We start from the raw sequence: 22,697 nt of genomic DNA on the forward strand, positions 1-22,697 counted from the left end.
GATGCAGTAAAGTTATGAGAATGGTAGCAAACTCCCCAAACTAAATAGTCATCAAAGTTACGCGAAAATGGAGTCCATTTCGTGATCACAATACACGAAAGTTTAACAACTAAAAATAGTTCAGAGTTTAACATGATGATTCACAAATTAACTCACACGATACAAAGAATAGTAACTCATTCTCGGCTTACTCTGTTACATAAATCAAGCCAAAATAGTTAGTCCTGCTCTGGAGCACATTCAGAACTCTCTAAACACACTGGTGTCCGAAATTAAAGGAACAAACCGAAATTTTGAGAGGCTGCGTTTATTTTGTCTCAAAGCAGTATGAACAGGTGATAGTAAAGTAGAAACAATGTAAAGGGTAGAGAACGGAAGCAACTGCAACACGCATAACGGTAGACAAAAATATTCTTTGTTTTTCTAACGTATTTACACACACATTCCAACTGGCTAATGCGCTCAGTATGGGGTGTGACCACCTCTGGCAGTAATCAAGGCCTGACAAACGATGGGGTATTTTGTGAATGATGTCATCAGTCTCATGTTGGGGCGCAGTAACGCACATTCTCCCTGCAACGCTGTTCGCAAGTCTTGGAGAGCGGTTAGTGGATGTTGGCGTGATGCAACCCGTGTCCCAGACGTGCACTATCGTATTCAGAACGAGAGAGCACGCAGGCCACGCCATGCGTACAGTATCTTCCGTTTCCAGGATAACTTTAACCACCTGTGCTCTGCGAGGTCGAGCACTGTCGACCATCAGTACGAAGTGTGGGACCCATAGCACCTCGCAACAACTGCACATGGGGTCCCAAGATCTCGTCACGATACCTAATAGCAGTTAAATCTTGCCGATTTAACCGTGCAGTTTCACGAAGAGATGTTAGAGTGGTCAACATAATCCCTGCTCACACCATTAGAGATCATCTCCGATATCAGTTTCTTTCCACGATGGTCAGTCCCGAAATCGTGTTCCACGTCCCCTCCAGATGTGAATCCGTCGAGAATCACTGTCCAGGACATATCGGGACTCATTTATGAAAAGACATTGGTCCACTGTTCGACAGTCCAGATGACATGTTGACGGCTCCACTCTAGATGTTCCCATTTGTGAAGACGCGTCAGAGGCACGCATACAGCAGATCTCCGACAATAAACCATTCTGTCAGAGCCTTCTGTACGCTGTTTGACTCGTTACAACACGTCCAGTGCATGCTGCGAGGCCAGATGTCAGTTGCTAAGCAACACTATCCTCTTTGATAGGTGCCATGACGTCATTGTTGGCATGCAGGACACGATTGTACGGGACATCTGTTGACATTTTGTGTGATTATATCGTGAGTTATCCACAGGATGGTGAAATAATGGTTTGTTGCGTTAGTTTTGGACACCAGTGTGTAAAGTGCCTTCAATAGTTTGTGTTGTAGCAGCCGTTCACCGTCCAGAAACAATCACGTGTACAACTGAATCGTACTTGTTGCTCTAGACAGGCCTGTCTTCTTCCTAAACTCGCATAAAACTGTCCAGAATCACCCACTTGAACTCTTCACTCGAGAAGTCGCTGTCTCCAACTCGCTCCCATAGCTTTGCATCACTGTCTGCTTTTCCATTGGCTGAAGGCCATCCCCAACAAAAAGAAACCTTCCTTAAGCTCCACATATATGGTCTGATTCAAGTTGACAACTTCCCCGGACTGAATTGATGTATTATAACAATATTTACAATATTTAAGTAAAGTAATGTCATAGAAATTCAGTTACTCAGTAATTTACAATAAATATAAGTAATAGTTTGTTTATAAATAAATAACCCAGCACTGGTGTGCTCATGATGATTAACTACAGATTGTCCTTAAGAATTGTTTAAACAGTTAATTTATGCCTTTTTGACAAGTGTCTTTTGGTTCTGTTTTCAGTCGTGGTGTCCACTAGCACAAGCGAATGATCACTTTTAAGTTATCGTGGCTTGCAAATAACATGTAAATAAAGTTACTGCCAAAATAGGAAACTGTCAAATAACTGCACCAGTATGACAATATGAGGTACTGATACTGTGTTCATTAGCTGTGCAATTGTTCTGACGTTAATTTGCATAACGAAAGCGATAGAAAAGACATCATAAATCAATAAATGAAATAAAGATATGTAGCTTTCATGGATAATAGCTATAGTGCAATGCTATATTCTGAATTACAGTTTGGTGAAATCGCACGAAGCGCTTAAAAGTTCTTAATTCAGAGGTTTATTGCGTAAATGTTTATTCACTGCGAAATATTAACTTCTGTACTTCTGAGATTATCGATGTATTGAAATTTGCATTAATACTTCGTGCGTTACTGTCAAATCTCAAAGAGCTGCAACTTAGCCGATTATCTGACACTCTTTCATTTCTTTTTAGCATTGTCTCCTGCACAAAGGCCCCACATAAGCGGCAGCTGTCCAAATTCCCAGCTTTTGGTATTTACCTATTTGCGATGACGCTACTCGCCTCTGGAGCAGCGGTCTCTGCGGTCCGCCTCGAGCCCTGTGCCTGCTGGCGTTCAGCCGTACATCAGATACTCCTCACCTCGTAGCAATTCTTGGTGGCCGATTAGTTCGCGTAACGTTACAAACGTACATGGATGTAATAGTTTCAGCAGGTACCAGGCTTCCCGTATGCTTGTTTAAAAGCTAATTGCGGAACACGCAATCGATCCTCGCTTCAGACCCGATATTTTCGCATTCGTTTGAGGCGTCAGGCCACCGTGGAAGTCATTGTCATTCAAGAGCCATTCTGGACCGAGAGGAAGCCCCTCTACAGACTCTACGGAGATGCAGAGTACTCGCACCATCGTGCGAGGCTGCTCTGGCAGTAGTAATGTGCGTTGGAGGTAACTGATAAATCTGTTTGGTGGCAACTCGCCATATCGAATGAGGGTATCTTCTGTTCCATAGGTGCTGGCTGAGAACGCGGGTTCGATGGTGCGCAGTTGTTCCATCTCCCATTTTGACTCTGTAGTGACTGGAAAGCAGTTAGAATCGCCGACCACAGTCTGGCTCCTTAACATAGGAGCTTTCTTCTTGGTTGGTTGGCTTCCTAGGTGGTATAACCATCGGCCGTTTAGACTGTAAGGTACACCCCGGAAGGACCTAACGCTCCGTCTACATTGTTACGGAGCGGTAGGAGAGTGCTAGGACTGGGTTAATTGCACACATCGTTTCTCAGTATTCATTAAACACAATATGCCGAGTGGTTATGATTAAAGTGCAGCTACTCGTGGAGGTACAGTGTTCGCTGTCAGCGAAAAATGGTTTGTACGCTAATATGTTAATGCGGAACTGCCGAATTTGGCGAACTGTTAAACCACGTATGTGCATGAAGAGCCATTGCACTCGGCGTATTTGACTCTGTGGTGTAGATTCACGAGCACCTTTGTTTTCGCTCCGTTCTTCTTTGAAGAGAATATACCCAGACATCTTGTCAGATGTACCGTGACGTCTGCACGTTATCGAGCCATCCTTCTACAGCACGCGATTCCTGCTGTGGAAGAGGATTCTCTGTGGAGCGCACCTCATCTCGCTCGCTTGGTGAAAGATATGCTCCATGCACCCTTCCACGAACGTACTATATCCGCAGGTTTTGCAAATGCACGGTGTGCAACATCGCCTGATCAGAACCCATGTGACTTTGTTCTGCGGACATCTAAAACAACGCGTTTACCAGGAACACATTGCTGAGGCTGCTGGCAGTAATTGCTGATCACGTCGTTTCACGGATGCAACACCTCGTCGACGTCTCCGTTGCTCATAATGAATAAGCTGAGTCAGCAGCGTTTTATAATAAAATCAACATTATTCTTTTCTAACTTGTTTGACCTTTGAAGCCGACGTCCCGTTCCTAATGCATTACACACTACTGGCCATTAAAATTGCTACACCAAGAAGAAATGCAGATCATAAACGGGTATTCATTGGACAAATATATTATACTAGAACTGACATGTGATAACATTTTTACGCAGTTTGGGTACATAGATCCTGACAAATCAGTACCCAGAACAACCACTTCTAGCCGTAATAACGGCCTTGATATGCCTGGGCATTGAGTCAAACAGAGCTTGGATGGCGTGTACGGGTACAGCTGCCCATGCAGCTTCAACACCATACCACAGTTCATCAAGAGTAGTGACTGACCTATTGTGACGAGCCAGTTGCCCGGCCACCATTGACCAGACGTTTCCAGTTGGTGAGAGATCTGGAGAATGTACTGGCCAGGACAGCAGTCGAACGTCTTCTGTATCCAGAAAGGCCCGTACAGGACCTGCAACATGCGGTCGTGCATTATCCAGCTGAAATATACAGTTTCGCAGGGATCGAATGAAGGGTAGAGCCACGGGTCGTAAAACATCTGAAATGTAACGTCCACTGTTCAAAGTGCCGTCAATGCGACAAGACGTGACCAAGACGTGTAACCAATGGCACCCCATACCATCACGCCGGGTGATACGCCAGTATGGCGATGACGAATACACGCTTCCAATGTGCGTTCACCGCGATGTCGCCAAACACGGATGCGACCATCATGATGCTGTAAACAGAACCTGGGTTCATCCGAAAAAATGACGTTTTGCCATTCTTGTACCCAGATTCGTCGTTGAGTAGACCATCGCAGGCGCTCCTGTCTGTGATGCAGCGTCAAGGGTAACCGCAGCCATGGTCTCAGAGCTGATAGTCCATGCTGCTGCAAACGTCGTCGAACTGTTCGTGCAGATGGTTGTTGTCTTGCAAAAGTCCCCATCTGTTGACTCAGGGATCGAGCCGTGGCTGCACGATCCGTTACAGCCATGCGGATAAGATGTCTGTCATCTCGACTGCTACTGATACGTGGCCGTTGGCATCCAGCACGGCGTTCCGTATTACCCTTCTGAATCCACCGATTCCATATTCTGCTAACAGTCATTGAATCTCGACCAACGCGATCAACCATGTCGCGATACGATAAACCGCAATCGCGATAGGCTACAATGCGACATTTATCAAAGTCGGAAACGTGATGGTACGCATTTCTCCTCCTTACACGAGGCATCACAACAACGTTTCACCGGGCAACGCCGGTCAACTGCTGTTCGTGTATGTGAAATCTGTTGGAAACTTTCCTCATGTCAGCACGTTATAGGTGTCGCCACCGGCGCCAACCTTGTGTGAATGCTCTGAAAAGCTAATCATTTGCATATCACAGCATCATCTTCCTGTCGGTTAAATTTCGCGTCTGTAGCACGTCATCTTCGTGGTGGAGCAATTTTAATGGCCAGTAGTGTATATGGAAACATCTTCCTTGCATCCACAGGACCAGATTTGTGCATGGTGGCCAAAATTGGAATTATTATTATTTTCCCGCGTAAGTCGTTTCACAGCCAGTGACAATGCTACTGGTGTGTGCGTATCTGTCAGTGGCAGAGACGCGTCCCTGACCGCCAGCTGAAACCGTAGCCTCTGGCCCAGATGCAATGGCGAACCAAGCGAGGTGGCGCAGTTATTAGCACACTGGACTCGCATTCGGGAGGATGACGATCCACACCCGCGTCCGGCCATCCTGATTTAGGTTTTCCGTGAGTTCCCTAAGTCGCTTCAGTCAAATGCCGGGATGGTTCCTTTGAATGGGTACGACCTACTTCCTTCCGCACCCTTCCCTAATCCGATGGGACCGATGACCTCGTTGTTTGGTCCTGTGGGGCGGCGAGTAAGTTTCTTCACTGGTTTGAAGTTTTGATGCCGTCTTTAATCACGTGAGCCTGGCAACTGATTTGGTGATCAACCAGAAAGCGAAGGGAAACATATCGACCTTAGTTTCCAGTCTGCACGGCCACATTCCGGTCCAGCCCACTGAAAGAAAAGTGTCTATTTCCCAGTTCTTTTCGGGATCAGGATTATGAATTCAGTAAAAGTTCAAAATTCCAATCAAGATTTAATTTACTTAAAGTTTCTCACAAACAACACTTAAAATTGCGTTATGTTCAATTGAAAACAAGTCTTTCTAATCTAACAGCACCTTTAGCAGTTCAAAGGCGACCTCTACGGTTAGTTCCTACAAAGTTGTTTTTCGCCCTGACTAACATCACTCAATTGAAAGTTCGCAATAAATGTTCAAAAATTAATGCTCGCTTAAAAGTGGAAATAAATTCACCACTTGCCTCGCGGAATTGAATTTCACACGGACGGCACACTAACAGTTATTTTACCGAATTCTAAACGATACAGGACGGTGTACAGTCCTCTTGAGTTCACTGCCAAATACGCGCTTGTCACAGCTCGGCTCTGACGTCATGCGAGGCAGAGCGCGACCAGACGTTTAGCTGGCGTGGACCTCAGTGTCTGAGAGCGAAGTAAACCTTCCTACTGCTTCAGGGGCTGTATTTATAAGGTGCCGGTGCGGACTGCCGAGAAAACATCTGTTGTCTCTATTTGCATACGGCGGCAGTCTACAAACGACCGCTATCTAGGGCACATAATATTTAATAATATAGTTACCAATTACTTCAGAAACTACTTAACTTTTGCTGGTATGCAGATAAGCGGTTTGGAAGCACGTAGAAAGTTTCAGCTCGCTAGAATGAAAACTTTGCCTAATAGAATTTATTTAGTGGAACTAACGGTAGATTGTTACGTCTGAACCATACCTTTGCAAAGACTTATCAGTTGCTATTTATGTTAAAAGTCTTAAACTTGGTGTAGCTCTATTATTTGATATATTTGATCATCTGGTTTAACCAAAATCCTCTATCATTAAAATTTCAAGTACTTAATCTAAAACACTTCGGTACATTTTAGTTACAAAATTAGTTTTTATTTAATTAGTGAAACACTATAAGAGGTAGATTAACGTGGACGCTGTTATTATTTTTGGGGTGTACTGAAGCATAAAACAAATTTTAAAGTTTCTAAGTCCATTATTTAGCGCCTCTGATTTTTCCGAAAAACTTGGATTCTGGCGTTAATTTTTGTTGTATGGTTTTGAAAACCAGCATCACTTATTTATATCTTCTAGCTGCACCTTCTGACCAAATTCAGGCTTCCTACCGTCATTATTTAGCTCCTCTGATTTTTCTCTTAAAACGGCATTTTTCCATAAACTATTAAGTTTAGAACATTATTACGCTAAACTATAACTTAACAAAGTTTTAAACATAAATTTTGATTTTTAATTTCATACTAAATTGTGGTGCAATACTTGTGCGCTACATGCAGACACGTTAAGGTGACGTGGCGCTACTAGCAGTGAACTGGGGTAAGTCCCGGCGCACTCGCTCGCCTCTGTATATCACACACGATACAGCGCTCGGTTTGCTTCAGTCCCTTGCCCCCAACCAACCACTGTGCGTGGTGATGTGATGTAAGTCGAGGTGTGGTGAAGAGGACTCTGACTTGTGGTTGCAGGAGCCGGCGGGCGGCGGCGAGAAGCCGCAGCAGGCGACGGTGGTGCGCACCGAGAGCCACGTGGCGCGCTTCATCACGGCGCGCGCGCTCTTCGAGAAGCTGGGCGACGCCCCGGGGGCGGCGCCGGGAGCGGGGGCGGCGCCGGTGCAGCCGCCGGCCGCGGCCGCCCCCGCCGCTCCCGGGCGCCGCGCCGCCGTGCCGGGCCGCCTCCAGCTGCGCGCGCCCCGCTCCGACGGCGCCGCCCCCGCGCGGCCCGCCGCCAACGGCCTCCACGACGAGGGCACGCCGCCGCCCCCGCACCCGTTCGGTACGTAGCGCTGACGCTGAAACCTCTTATGTGGCACGTCGGGTGCCAGGTCCGCCGCCGTGCTCGGTGTACAGGAAGCTGGTTGCCAGACGGGATGGACGCGCTTCTACCCGCCACGGCCGGCACACACGAGTATCTACACTTGAAAACCGTTCAATATTATTTTATGCTTTTTGTTTTGATGTGGGATCAAATGAAATACATTGCTGTGTTGTGGTCTTTAGTCCAAACACTGCTTTGATGCAGCTCTCCATGCTACTCTATCCTGTGCCAGCCTCTTCATCTCTTACAAGGGAACCTCCCCATCGCACCCCCCTCAGATTTACTTATAACTTGGCACAGTGGATAGGCCTTGAAAAACTGAACACAGATCAATCAAAAAAAACAGGAAGTTGTGTGGAACTATGAAAAAATAAGCAAAATACACAAACTGAGTAGTCCATGCGCAAGAAAGGCAACATCAAGGACAGTGTAAGCACAGGAGCGCCGTGGTCCCGTGGTTAGCGTATCTGCGGAACGAGAGGTCCTTGGTTCAAGTCTTCCATCGAGTGAAAAAGTTTACTTACTTTATTTTTGCAAAGTTATGATCTGCACGTTCGTTCAGTGACGTCTCTCTTCACTGTAATAAGTTTAGTGTTTGTGTTTTGCAACCGCACCGCAAAACCGTGCGATTAGTAGACGAAAGGACGTGCCTCTCCAATGGGAACCGAAAACATTTGATCGCAAGATCATAGGTCAACCGATTCCTCCACAGGAAAACACGTCTGATATATTCTATACGACACTGGCGACGGCATGTGCGTCACATGACAGGAATATGTTGTCGACCCACCTAACTTGTACACTTGGCGAATGGGTAAAAAGATTGTTCTACCTTGCTCGATTTAGGTTTTCTTGTGGATGTGATAATCACTCCCAAAAAGTGATGACGGACAGATAATAATTGTCTGAAAATAAAAATTAAACTTTTCACTCGATGGAAGACTTGAACCAAGGACCTCTAGTTCCGCAACTGCTCACGCTAACCACGGGACCACGGCGTTCCTGAGCTCACACTATCCTTGATGTTGACTATCTTGCACATGGAGTACTCACTTTGTATATTTTGCTTATTTTTTTCATAGTTCCACACAACTTCTTCCTGTTTTCTCGATTGATCTGTGTTCAGTTTTTCAAGGCCTATCCACTCTGCCATCTTATAACTAAATCTGAGGGGGGTGCGATGGGGAGGTTCCCTTGTAACCAATGCAACGTACATCATTTTGTATCATCGTACTGTATTCATCCCTCCGCGACTTTTACTACCCCCCCTCCCCCACCCCCCACGCCTCACTCCAATAAAAAATTGGTGATCACTTGATACCTCCAGAACGTGTCCTACCAATCGATCCCTTCTTCTATTCAAGTTGTGCCATAAATCCCTCTTCTCCCCAGTTTATTCAGCACCACCTCATTAGTTACGTGATCTACCCAAATCCTCAGCATTCTTCTGTAGCACCACATTGCAAAAGCTTCTTTTCTCTTATTGTCTAAACTGTTTGTCGCCCATGTTTCACTTCCATACATCGCTACACTCTGTGCAAATAATTTCAGAAAAGACTTCCTGACAGTTAAACCTATACTCGATGTTAACAAATTTCTCTTCTTCAGAAACGCTTTCCTTGTCACCACCAGTCTACATTTTATATTTTCTCTACATTATTTAACTTTAATTATGTGTTTATAAGCAAAATAACTGATGATGGTCGAAGTAGAGAGGATATAAAATGTAGACTGGCAATGGCAAGGAAAGCGCTTCTGCAAAAGACAAATTTGCTAACATCGAGTATACATTTAAGTGTCAGGAAGTCATTTCTGAAAGTATTTGTGTGGAGTGTAGCCATGTATGGAAGTGAAACATGGTCGATAAATAGTTTGGACCAGAAGAGAATAGAAGCTTTCGAAATGTGGTGCTACAGAAGAATACTGAAGATTAGATGGGTAGATCACATAACTAATTAGGAGGTATTGAATAGAATTGGGGAGAAGAGGAGTTTGTGGCACAACTCGACAAGAAGAAGGGACCGGCTGGTAGGATATGTTCTGAGGCATCAAGGGATCACAAATTTAGCATTGGAGGGCAGCGTGGAGGGTAAAAATCGTAGAGAGAGACCAAGAGATGAATACACTAACCAGATTCAGAAGGATGTAGGCTGCAGTAGGTAGTGGGAGATGAAGAAGCTTGCATAGGATAGAATAGCATGGAGAGCTGCATCAAACCAGTCTCAGGACTTAAGATCACAACAACAACAACAATATGTGTTTATTTACAAAATGTACAAACTTATCATCCAAACTGTTACAATATATCTTTATTCAGTGTCAAATTGTTGGTCATCGTCGTTTTCGTCGTCTTTACCTTCCTGTATAGTTTCGTCGTTGTGTTTTCATGTAGAGATAAGACGATTAGTTTGCAGTCATTAGACTCATGGCCTCTTGAGAAAATCGGATGCCTTGGTCTGCTATAACTTCGATATGGGTCTGAATCTCAAGATTTTGAGGTAACACAAATACCCATAGAAGTACTGTCTATTAACGTACAATTCAGTAACAGGGTGTGTACGCCGCGGGAAATCCGGCAACTTTTTCACTCCGAAGAAATCCGGGAAATACGTGAGAACTTCTTAGAATTCGTTGAAGACTAAAGAGGACTTCGTAAAAACGAACTGCTTTCGATGAGTGTGACGTCCCAAGTGTTTGCATTTCTAACACGTCACGGAAAAATATTGCAAACGGTGATTTGAGAACCGTTATGTTCAAAGTAAATTTCCTTTTACACAAGCTCAGTTACCCTATGTCCATTATCCACTGGAATATCCGCGGCATTCGAGCCAATCGGGATGAATTGTCGATCCTCTTACGATCCTACTCGCCGGTCATCTTCTGTCTTCAGGAAACAAAGCTGCGTCCCCATGACCGCTTTGTTCTCCCTCATTTTCAGTCCGTCCGATATGATCTACCCTCTGTTGAAGGCACTCCAGCCCATGGAGGACTCATGATTCTTCTCCCTGATACTCTCCATTATCACCCAATCCCCTTAGACACTTCCTTCCAAGCTGTCGCCGCCCATCTTTCCCTTTCTGGATACACGTTCTCTCTTTGTACTGTATACATTCCATCGTCCACACCAATGGCACGAGCTGATCTCCATCTTCTTGGTCAGATTCCATCCCCCTATTTGCTGGTTGGGGACTTCAATGTCCACCACCTGCTTTGGGGATCTCCACATCCATGTCCGTGTGGCTCACTATTGCTAGACGTCTTCCACCAAGCTGATCTAGTTTGCCTCAACACTGGGGTCCCTACATTTTTGTCTGCCTCCACGACAAATTTATCTCATTTGGACCTTGCGGTCGGTACTGTTCCGCTAGCTCGGCGCTTCGAATGGTTCGCCCTTGATGATACACACTCGAGTGACCACTTTCCATGTGTCCTTAGCCTGCAGCCTCAACTGCCATTTATGCGCCCGCGACGCTGGAAGTTTGCCCAAGCCGATTTGACACTTTTTTCGTCTCCAGCGACATTCGATGACCGTCACTTCCCCAGCGTCGACGATGAGGTCACACATATTACCGACGTTATTCTTACAGCTGCGGAACGTTCAATACCACGCACCTCCGAATCGCCCCGGCGCCCCCCCCCCCCCCCCCCCCCCAGCTCCTTGGTGGAACGAGGCATGCCGTGACGCAATACGTGAGCGGCGACGTGCTCTTCGCGTTTTCCGCCACCATCCTACTTTGGCCAGCTGTATCCGCTATAAGCAGTTCCGTGCACGATGCCGTCGTGTCATCCGCGATAGCAAGAAGGTAAGCTGGAAATTCTTTATTAGCTCATTTAACACCTTCACTCCCTCCTCGGAAGTTTGGAGTCGGCTTCGACGGTTCTCAGGCGCGCCTAGTTTCTCCCCGGTCTCTGGGCTCACTGTCGCGCATGATACATTAGTGGACCCCGTCGCAATTTCTAACTCATTGGATCAGCACTTTGCTGAGATTTCGAGCTCTTCAAATTACCCGCCAGCGTTTCTCCCGAAGAAACGTGCAGCGGAAGTGCGAGATCTTGCTTTCTCCTCTCAAAATCGCGAAAGCTACAATACTGTTTTCTCCATGCGGGAACTCCAACATGCCCTCTCTTCTTCTCGCTCCTCCGCCCGAGGAACGGATGGTATCCACGTCCAAATGTTGCTGCATTTATCAACCCATAGTCTGCGTTACCTCCTTCGCCTTTATAATCGAATTTGGACCGACAGTACTTTTCCCAGACGATGGCGGGAAGCTATCGTCGTTCCTGTTCCGAATCCTGGAAAGGACAAACATCTCCCCTCTAGCTATCGCCCCATTTCTCTCACGAGTAGTGTATGTAAGGTTTTGGAGCGTATGGTGAATTGCCGTTTAGCTTGGTGGCTGGAATCCCGCAGTCTTTTAACACCTGCCTAATGCGGATTCCGGAAGCATCGTTCTGCAGGTGACCATCTTGTTGCTCTCTCCACTTATATCATGAACAATTTTCTCCGGAAACGCCAAACAGTAGCAATATTTTTTGATCTGGAGAGAGCATACGATACCTGTTGGAGGACAGGCATCCTCCGCACACTGTTCTCTTGGGGCTTTCGAGGTCGGCTGCCCCTTTTTCTTCGCGAATTTATGGCAGAGCGCACATTTAGGGTGCGGGTGAACACTACTCTCTCCCCCCCCCTGCGGGTCCGGGGTAAGAATAGGCCCGAGGTATTCCTGCCTGTCGTACGAGGCGACTAAAAGGAGTTCAACCGTTTCGGCCTTCCATGTGATGGTCCCCCTTGGGGTTTGACCTCCATTTTTCTAAATTTCTACAGAAGTACGAGCCTTTTGGGGAAGGACACCTTACGTGGTGTACCACTGGTCCTAAGTGCACTCAGACCTTGGCACTCAGCATTGCACCGGCGTTGTAACCATACCCACTATTGCTCAAATTGGGCCTAAACGCCTTTTGGGTTGTCCCAGTTACGCCCATAGTGCGTCTCCATCTGCACCAGCGATCATGATGGACTTTCCATGGCACCAGAAATCCAGCACGGTAGCCAGCCCGTTGTGGTGGGGTCGTCATGTACCCTCTAGGTTGTAGCCCCCTGACAACACAGGGATCGTACTGCCGATACCTGAGCTGCACCCTCCCCACGTCGGCCAAGGAGTAGATGCCCGTCTCCTTGGGGCATCAGGACTCCCGGCAATGGTCATCCTGCCAGGTGGCCCTTGCTGCGGCTGGGTGGCGCCCGTGGGGAGAGCCCCTGGTCGGAGTGGGTGGTATCGGGGCGGACGTTTCGCAGATGAAACGTCACCACGTATCGGGTCGCTCTGCGGCCGAGTCTTTTAAAAGAAAAAGTACCGTTTCTGGTTCTGGTTCTCCTGCCCCTTCCCCCTTGGCCACTCCATGGGAGGAGGGACAGGCCCGCCGGCTTGGAGCGAAGTACTTCCCCCGCTATTTAGTCTGTTCTCGGACCGATGGGGGGACATTCGCCACCTCCAAGCCCATGTTCTTTGTTCAGCACATTGAGGACATCTTCGGGGAAATCGAGGCTCTCAGCAAGATGCGTTCAGGGTCCGTACTTATCAAGACCACGTCCGCCACACAGTCGGCGGCGCTCCAGGCGTGCGACCGCCTAGGGGACATCCCAGTCTCCATTGTCCCACATCTGGCACTCAATAGGACGCAGGGGGTTATTTTTCATCGTGACCTCCTGCTACAATCTGATGAGGAGCTCAGGGCCAACCTGGAGCGCCGAGGCGTGCATTTCGTCCGGCGAGTCCAGCGCGGCCCCAAAGACCGTCGCATCGACACTGGGGCCTTTATCCTCGCCTTCGAGGGGGACGTTCTCCCAGAGAAGGTAAAGGTAATGTGCTACCGGTGTGACGTGCGACCCTACGTTCCGCCTCCTATGCGCTGTTTTCGGTGTTTGCGCTTTGGGCACATGTCGTCACGGTGTGAGGCTGAGCCCCTCTGTGGCGATTGTGGCCGTCCTCTTCGTGAGGAACATACATGCACCCCACCACCTCGGTGCGTTAATTGTCCTGGCGTCCACTCGCCTAGATCCTCAGACTGCCCCGCATATCAGAAGGAGAAGAAGATACAAGAAATCAAAACTTTGGATCGGCTGTCTTATTCTGAGGCCAGGAAGAAGTACGACCGCCTCCATCCCGTGCCATTGACCACTTCATTTGCCTCAGTTGTGTCCACTCCTTCCGCGGTATCCTCACCCCTCTCCTATCCCCCCTCCGCCTCCTCCGCCCATCAGGGGGCTCTGCCTCCGCCTCCCAAATCCCTCCCTTCCAAATCCTCCTCCCCTGTGGCCCCCACCCCCTCTGCCCCAGGGGCCATCCTTCCTCCTCCTTCCCCCCACACGCCACCTGAGAAGCGATCCTCTTCTCAGGCGTCCATCGGGGAAACGTTCCGGACCCCGGCTTCCGAGGTCCGGCGTTCCAAAACGGACCCCGCGCGTGAGGACCTTCTTCGGGTCCAGCCCACCGTCCCTGTGCCTCCTCGGCCTTCCAAGAAGGCCTCCAAGAAAAAATCTTTATCCCCCTCTCCACCCCGGCGCGTTTCGACTGACGCTCCATCCGTGAGTCGCCGCTCCCGGCCGTCCTCAGTTTCGCCGGGACGCTCTGCTGCCAGGCGCTCAGCTGGCCTTTCGTCGGCAAATGATGCTGCCCCTCCTACACAACCAGGGACAGCGGCCGCAGCTGGCGACCAGTCGATGGAACCGGATCCGCCTCCCGTCGGTTGTAGCGTTGTTCCCTCGCAACCTGGCCCTCCGCGGCCGTCGAGGTGACCAGCTCTTCCCCCGTCTCGTTCCCACAACTTTTTGACTAGCGATGGCGTTGTTTCATTGGAACATAAGAGGTATTCGATCTCATCGGGAGGAATTACAACTGCTCCTCCGCCTGCACTGTCCGCTCGTCCTTGGACTCCAGGAAACCAAGTTGCGCCCGACTGACCGTATTGCCTTTACCCACTATACCTCGGAGCGGTATGACCTTACCCCTGTGGACGGTGTCCCAGCTCATGGTGGGGTCATGTTGCTCATTCGGGACGACGTCTATTACCATCCCATCCCATTGACCACCCCACTCCAAGCAATAGCTGTCCGCATTACTCTTTCTGCTTTTACTTTTTCAGTTTGTACCATCTACACTCCACCGTCGTCTGCCGTTAGTCGGGCTGACATGATGCACCTGATCGTTCAGCTTCCCCCGCCGTTTTTATTGTTTGGCGACTTCAATGCCCATCATCCCCTTTGGGGCTCTCCTGCATCCTGTCCAAGAGGCTCACTCTTGGCGGATGTCTTCAACCATCTCAATCTTGTCTGCCTCAATACCGGCGCCCCGACTTTCCTCTCGGACTCCACTCATACCTTCTCCCACTTGGACCTCTCAATATGTTCTACCACTCTTGCCCGTCGGTTCGAGTGGTATGTCCTTTCTGACACCTATTCGAGCGACCACTTCCCCTGTGTCGTTCGTCTCCTGCACCACACCCCATCCCCACGTCCTTCGAGCTGGAACATACTGAAAGCTGACTGGGGACTTTACTCATCCCTGGCAACCTTTCCGGACCACGATTTTCCCAGTTGTGACAGTCAGGTCGAATACCTCTCGGCTGTTATCATCCATGCTGCCGAACGTTCCATTCCTCGTACTACTTCTTCACGTCGCGTTTCCGTCCCCTGGTGGAACGAGGCTTGTAGGGACGCTATCCGTGCTCGACGACGTGCTTTACGCACCTTTCGCCGCCATCCTACGTTGGCGAATTGTATTGAATACAAACGACTCCGAGCGCAATGCCGTAGAGTGATCAAGGACAGCAAAAAAGCTTGTTGGGCCTCTTTCACCGGCTCCTTTAACAGTTTTACTCCTTCTTCCGTCGTTTGGGGTAGCCTGCGCCGGCTGTCGGGCATTAAGGCCCACTCCTTGGTACCTGGCCTGACCTCAGGTAATGCGGTCCTTGTTGATCCGGTGGCTGTCGCCAACGCCTTTGGCCGCTTTTTCGAGGAGGTTTCAAGCTCCGCCCATTACCATCCTGCCTTCCTTCCCAGGAAAGAGGCAGAAGAGGCTCGGCGACCTTCCTTCCACTCGCTGAATCTGGAAACCTATAATGCCCCCTTTACTATGCGGGAACTTGAACGTGCGCTTGCACTGTCCCGGTCCTCTGCTCCGGGGCCGGATGCCATTCACGTTCAGATGCTGGCACACCTTTCTCCGGCGGGCAAAAGCTTCCTTCTCCGTACCTACAATCGCGTCTGGACCGAAGGTCAAGTCCCCATGCGTTGGCGTGACGCCGTTGTTGTTCCTATACCCAAACCCGGGAAGGATAGACACCTTCCTTCTAGTTACCGCCCCATTTCTCTTACAAGCTGTGTCTGTAAGGTGATGGAGCGCATGGTTAATGCTCGGTTAGTCTGGATTCTTGAATCTCGACGGCTACTTACTAATGTCCAATGCGGCTTTCGTCGGCGCCGCTCCGCTTTTGACCACCTTGTAACCTTGTCGACATTCATCATGAACAACTTTTTGCGAAGGCGGCAAACGGTAGCCGTGTTCTTCGACTTGGAGAAGGCTTATGACACCTGTTGGAGAGGAGGTATCCTCCGCACTATGCACAGGTGGGGCCTACGCGGTCGCCTGCCCCTTTTTATTGATTCCTTTTTAACGGATCGAAAGTTTAGGGTGCGTGTGGGCTCCGTATTGTCCGACGTCTTCCTCCAGGAGAACGGAGTGCCTCAGGGCTCCGTCTTGAGCGTAGCCCTTTTTGCCATCGCGATCAATCCCATTATGGATTGCATTCCACCTAATGTCTCAGGCTCTCTCTTTGTCGATGACTTCGCGATCTACTGCAGTGCCCAGAGAACATGCCTCCTGGAGCGCTGCCTTCAGCGTTGTCTAGACAGCCTCTACTCATGGAGCGTGGCAAATGGCTTCCGGTTCTCTGAAGAAAAGACGGTTTGTATCAACTTTTGGCGATATAAAGCGTTCCTTCCGCCATCCTTACATCTCGGTCCCGTTGTTCTCCCATTCGTGGACACAACTAAGTTTCTAGGGCTCACGTTGGACAGGAAACTGTGTTGGTCTCCACACGTCTCTTATTTGGCGGCCCGTTGTACACGTTCCCTTAATGTCCTCAGAGTTCTTAGCAGTTCATCTTGGGGAGCGGATCGCACTGTCCTGCTTCGCTTGTATCGGTCCATAGTCCGATCGAAGCTGGATTATGGGAGCTTCGTCTACTCGTCCGCTCGGCCGTCCCTCTTACGCCGGCTCAACTCCATCCACCATCGGGGGTTACGTCTTGCGACCGGAGCCTTCTACACTAGTCCTGTCGAGAGTCTTTATGCTGAAGCTGCCGAGTTACCGTTGACCTACCGGCGCGACGTACTGCTGTGTCGGTATGCCTGCCGGCTGTCGTCTATGCCCTACCACCCCACTTACAAGTCCTTCTTCGCCGATTCTCTCGACCGTCAGTACGGGTTGTATGTGTCTGCCCTGCTGCCCCCCGGAGTCCGCTTCCGTCGCCTGCTTCGACAATTGGATTTTGCCCTCCCTACCACCTTCAGAGAGGGTGAGAGCCCGACACCACCTTGGCTCCAGGCTCCGGTTCATATTTATCTCGACCTCAGCTCACTCCCGAAGGAGGGTACTCCGGCTGCAGTGTATTGCTCACGGTTTGCCGAACTTCGTGCTCGACTTGCCGGTCACACCTTTATTTACACCGATGGCTCCAAAACTGACGATGGTGTCGGCTGTGCCTTTGTCGTCGGGGCCGCCACATTTAAATACAGGCTCCTCGACCAGTGTTCCAGCTTTACGGCCGAGCTTTTTGCTCTCCATCAGGCCGTTCAGTATGCCCGCCGCCACCACCATTCATCATATGTACTGTGCTCTGACTCACTCAGTGCTCTTCAGAGCCTTGGAGCTCCCTATCCGGTCCATCCCTTGATACAACGGATACAGCAGTCCCTCCATTCTTTGGCTGATAATGGTGGTTCTGTCAGCTTTCTGTGGGTTCCCGGACATGTGGGAGTGCCTGGGAATGAGGCTGCGGATGCTGCAGCCAGGGCTGCAGTCCTCCTGCCTCGGCCAGCCTCCCATTGTGTCCCGTCATCCGACGTTCGTGGGGATGTCTGTAAGAGGCTTGTGTCGTTGTGGTGGGATGCTTGGTCATCCCTCCAAGGAAACAAGCTCCGGGCAGTAAAACCGCTACCAACTGCTTGGACAACATCCTCCCGACCATCTCGGCGCGAGGAGGTCCTTCTGACCAGGTTGCGGATTGGGCATTGCCGGTTTAGCCACCGCTACCTGCTCTCCGGTGACCCAGCCCCGCAGTGCCCTTGTGGTCAGGCATTAACAGTGCGCCATGTTTTATTGTCGTGTCCCCGTTTTAGTCAATTTCGTGTTGTCCTGTCCCTGCCATCTACTTTACCGGATGTTTTAGCTGATGACGCTCGAGCAGCTGCTCGTATTCTGCGTTTTATAACTTTAACTGGCTTGTCCAAGGACATTTAATCTTTTTACTTATTTTGTCTGCATCTTTGTCGGTTCCTTCTGGTGTCCCCTCCATCCCCTTGAGTTTTACCAGATTCCATGTGCTCAAACAACAGTGACTGGGCGCTAATGACCTCAGCAGTTGAGCGCCCTTAAACCCAACCAAAAAAAAAAACAAAAAAAAAAAAAAACTACTCTCTCCCGTACTTTCTCCTAAGAAAACGGGGTACCCCAGGGCTCCGTGCTGAGCGTTGTACTGTTTGCCATTGCCATAAATCCAATTATGGATTGTCTCCTTCCTGATATCTCGGGCTCCCTCTTTGTGGACGATTTTGCGATCTACTACAGCTCTCAACGGACCAGCCTTCTTGAACGACGTCTGCAAGGATGTCTCGATCGCCTCCACTCTTGGAGCATCGAAACCGGCTTCCGTTTTTCTCCTAGTAAGAGCATTTGTGTTAATTTTTGGCGACGTAAGGAGTTTCTTCCACCCTCCTTACATCTAGGACCTGTCAACCTTCCATTTTCAGACGTCGCTAAATTCTTGGGTCTTATGTTTGACAGAAAACTGTGCTAGTCCTCCCACGTTTCCTATCTTTCGGCTCGCTGTCTGCGATCACTCAACGCCCTCCGTGTCCTGAATGGTACCTGCTGGGGAGCGGACCGAGTGGTTCTTCTCCGCCTCTATCGCGCCGTAGTGCGTTCGAAATTGGACTATGGAAGCATAGTCTACTCCTCTGCTCGGCCGTCTATTCTTCGGCGTCTCGACTCTATCCACCACCGTGGATTACGTTTAGTGTCTGGAGCTTTTTACACCAGCCCTGTGGAAAGCCTTTATGCTGAGACTGCTGAACCTCCGCTGTCCAATCGGCGAGCAGTACTTCTGAGTCGTTACGCTAGCCATCTGTCTTCCATGCCTGCTAATCCAGCCCATGACATTTTTTTCGACGCCTCCTTTGATGTAGGGTATGCAGGCCGCCCCTCCGCCCTACTACCACCGGGAGTCCGCTTCCGTCAACTGCTCCATTCTCTTTCCCTCCGCTTTCCTAAAACCTTCTTGACAACTGGGGGTGCAGCGCCGCCTTGGCTCCGTCCCCGGATCTGCCTGCTCCGTGACCTTTGTCGATTTCCCAAGGATGGTACCTCTTCACTTGTTTATCGTCGGGCATTTGCTGCTCTATGTGCACAAATGACGGAAGCCACATTTATTTACACCGATGGCTCGGAACATCGTTAGGTGTAGGGAGTGCCTACATTGTTGGCGACACCCCAAATCAATTTCGGCTTCCCGACCAGTGTTCTGTTTATACTGCGGAGCTTTACGCTGTTCTCCAGGCTGTCCACTACATCCGCCGCCATCAGCGGATACAGTACGTTATCTGCTCAGATTCTCTCAGCTCTCTCCTCAGTCTCCAAGCTCTTTACCCTGTGCACCCTCTGGTCCACCGGATTCAGGACTGTCTGCGCTTGCTCCACCTGGGGGGCGCTTCGGTGGCGTTCCTCTGGCTCCCGGGACACGTTGGTATCTGTGGAAATGAGGCGGCCGATATAGCAGCCAAGGCTGCAGTCTCTCTTCTTCGGCCAGCTATTCAATCGATTCCCTTCGCCGATCTACGGAGCGTTTTATGTCGTGGTGTTGTTCTTTTATGGCACGCACATTGGTCGACAGTTCCCCATAATAAATTGCGGGACGTGAAAGCTCTTCCTTGTGCTTGGACCTCTTCCTCCCGAACGCGTCGTCGGGAGGAGGTAATTTTAACTAGACTCCGGATAGGGCACTGTCTTTTTAGCCATTGACATCTTTTAAGCGGCGATCCTCCCTCACTCTGTCCCCACTGCTCTCAGCTGTGGACGGTAAGACACCTTTTAATTGAGTGCCCCTATTTTACTCCGTTACGCTCCCCCCATGAACCACGGACCTTGCCGTTGGTGGGGAGGCTTGCGTGCCTCAGCGATACAGATGGCCGTACCGTAGGTACAACCACAACGAAGGGGTATCTGTTGAGAGGCCAGACAAACGTGTGGTTCCTGAAGAGGGGCAGCAGCCTTTTCAGTAGTTACAAGGGCAACAGTCTGAATGATTGACTGATCTGGCCTTGTAACAATAACCAAAACGGCCTTGCTGTGCTGGTACTGCGAACGGCTGAAAGCAAGGGGAAACTACGGCCGTAATTTTTCCCGAGGGCATGCAGCTTTACTGTATGATTAAATGATGATGGCGTCCTCTTGGGTAAAATATTCCGGAGGTAAAATAGTCCCCCATTCGGATCTCCGGGCGGGGACTACTCAAGAGGATGTCGTTATCAGCAGAAAGAAAACTGGCGTTCTACGGATCGGAGCGTGGAATGTCAGATCCCTTAATCGGGCAGGTAGGTTAGAAAATTTAAAAAGGGAAATGGATAGGTTAAAGTTAGATATAGTGGGAATTAGTGAAGTTCGGTGGCAGGAGGAACAAGACTTCTGGTCAGGTGAATACAGGGTTATAAACACAAAGTCAAATAGGGGTAATGCAGGAGTAGGTTTAATAATGAATAGGAAAATAGGAATGCGGGTAAGCTACTACAAACAGCATAGTGAACGCATTATTGTGGCCAAGATAGATACGAAGCCCACGCCTATTACAGTAGTACAAGTTTATATGCCAACTAGCTCTGCAGATGACGAAGAAATTGAAGAAATGTATGATGAAATAAAAGAAATTATTCAGATAGTGAAGGGAGACGAAAATTTAATAGTGATGGGTGACTGGAATTCGGTAGTAGGAAAAGGGAGAGAAGGAAACGTAGTAGGTGAATATGGATTGGGGCTAAGAAATGAAAGAGGGAGCCGCCTGGTAGAATTTTGCACAGAGCACAACTTAATCATAACAAACACTTAGTTTAAGAATCATGATAGAAGGTTGTATATATGGAAGAACCCTGGAGATACTAAAAGGTATCAGATATTATATCAGGTATTATATAATGGTAAGACAGAGATTTAGGAATCAGGTTTTAAATTGTAAGACATTTCCAGGGGCAGATGTGGACTCTGACCACAATCTATTGGTTATGACCTGTAGATTAAAACTGAAGAAACTGCAAAAAGGTGGGAATTTAAGGAGATGGGACCTGGATAAACTGAAAGAACCAGAGGTTGTACAGAGTTTCAGGGAGAGCATAAGGGAACAATTGACAGGAATGGGGGAAAGAAATACAGTAGAAGGAGAATGGGTAGCTTTGAGGGATGAAGTAGTGAAGGCAGCAGAGGATCAAGTAGGTAAAAAGACGAGGGCTAGTAGAAATCCTTGGGTAACAGAAGAAATATTGAATTTAATTGATGAAAGGAGAAAATATAAAAATGCAGTAAATCAAGCAGGCAAAAAGGAATACAAACGTCTCAAAAATGAGATCGACAGGAAGTGCAAAATGGCTAAGCGGGGATGGCTAGAGGACAAATGTAAGGATGTAGAGGCGTATCTCACTAGGGGTAAGATAGATACTGCCTACAGGAAAATTAAAGAGACTTTTGGAGATAAGAGAATCACTTGTATGAACATCAAGAGCTCAGATGGAAACCCAGTTCTAAGCAAAGAAGGAAAAGCAGAAAGGTGGAAGGAGTATATAGAGGGTCTATACAAGGGCGATGCACTTGAGGACAATATTATGGAAATGGAAGAGGATGTAGATGAAGATGAAATGGGAGATACGATACTGCGTGAAGAGTTTGACAGAGCACTGAAAGACCTGAGTCGAAACAAGGCCCCCGGAGTAGACAACATTCCATTGGAACTACTGACGGCCTTGGGAGAGTCAGTCCTGACAAAACTCTACCATCTGGTGAGCAAGATGTATGAAACAGGCGAAATACCCTCAGACTTCAAGAAGAATATAATAATTCCAATCCCAAAGAAAGCAGGTGTTGACAGATGTGAAAATTACCGAACAATCAGTTTAATAAGCCACAGCTGCAAAATACTAACACGAATTCTTTACAGACGAATGGAAAAACTAGTAGAAGCCGACCTCGGGGAAGATCAGTTTGGATTCCGTAGAAATGTTGGAACACGTGAGGCAATACTGACCTTACGACTTATCTTAGAAGAAAGATTAAGGAAAGGCAAACCTACGTTTCTAGCATTTGTAGACTTAGAGAAAGCTTTTGACAATGTTGACTGCAATACTCTCTTTCAAATTCTAAAGGTGGCAGGGGTAAAATACAGGGAGCGAAAGGCTATTTACAATTTGTACAGAAACCAGATGGCAGTTATAAGAGTCGAGGGACATGAAAGGGAAGCAGTGGTTGGGAAGGGAGTGAGACAGGGTTGTAGCCTCTCCCCGATGTTATTCAATCTGTATATTGAGCAAGCAGTAAAGGAAACAAAAGAAAAATTCGGGGTAGGTATTGAGATCCATGGAGAAGAAATAAAAACTTTGAGGTTCGCCGATGACATTGTAA

General features: G+C 48.7%; 1 protein-coding gene across 1 annotated transcript in view; it reads left to right on the forward strand.

Moving 5' to 3' along the window:
- Nucleotides 1-22,697, forward strand: part of LOC126176331 (uncharacterized) — a 202,661-nt gene that overhangs the window by 3,200 nt on the left and 176,764 nt on the right. Inside the window, exons 2-3 of the mRNA XM_049923482.1 lie at nucleotides 7,413-7,534; nucleotides 7,673-7,719. Coding sequence (XP_049779439.1) covers nucleotides 7,413-7,534; nucleotides 7,673-7,719 — 169 coding nt within the window. The remainder of the gene's footprint in view (nucleotides 1-7,412; nucleotides 7,535-7,672; nucleotides 7,720-22,697) is intronic.

Source organism: Schistocerca cancellata, chromosome 3 (genome assembly GCF_023864275.1).
Source record: "Schistocerca cancellata isolate TAMUIC-IGC-003103 chromosome 3, iqSchCanc2.1, whole genome shotgun sequence".
Taxonomy (NCBI): Eukaryota; Metazoa; Arthropoda; class Insecta; order Orthoptera; family Acrididae; genus Schistocerca; species Schistocerca cancellata.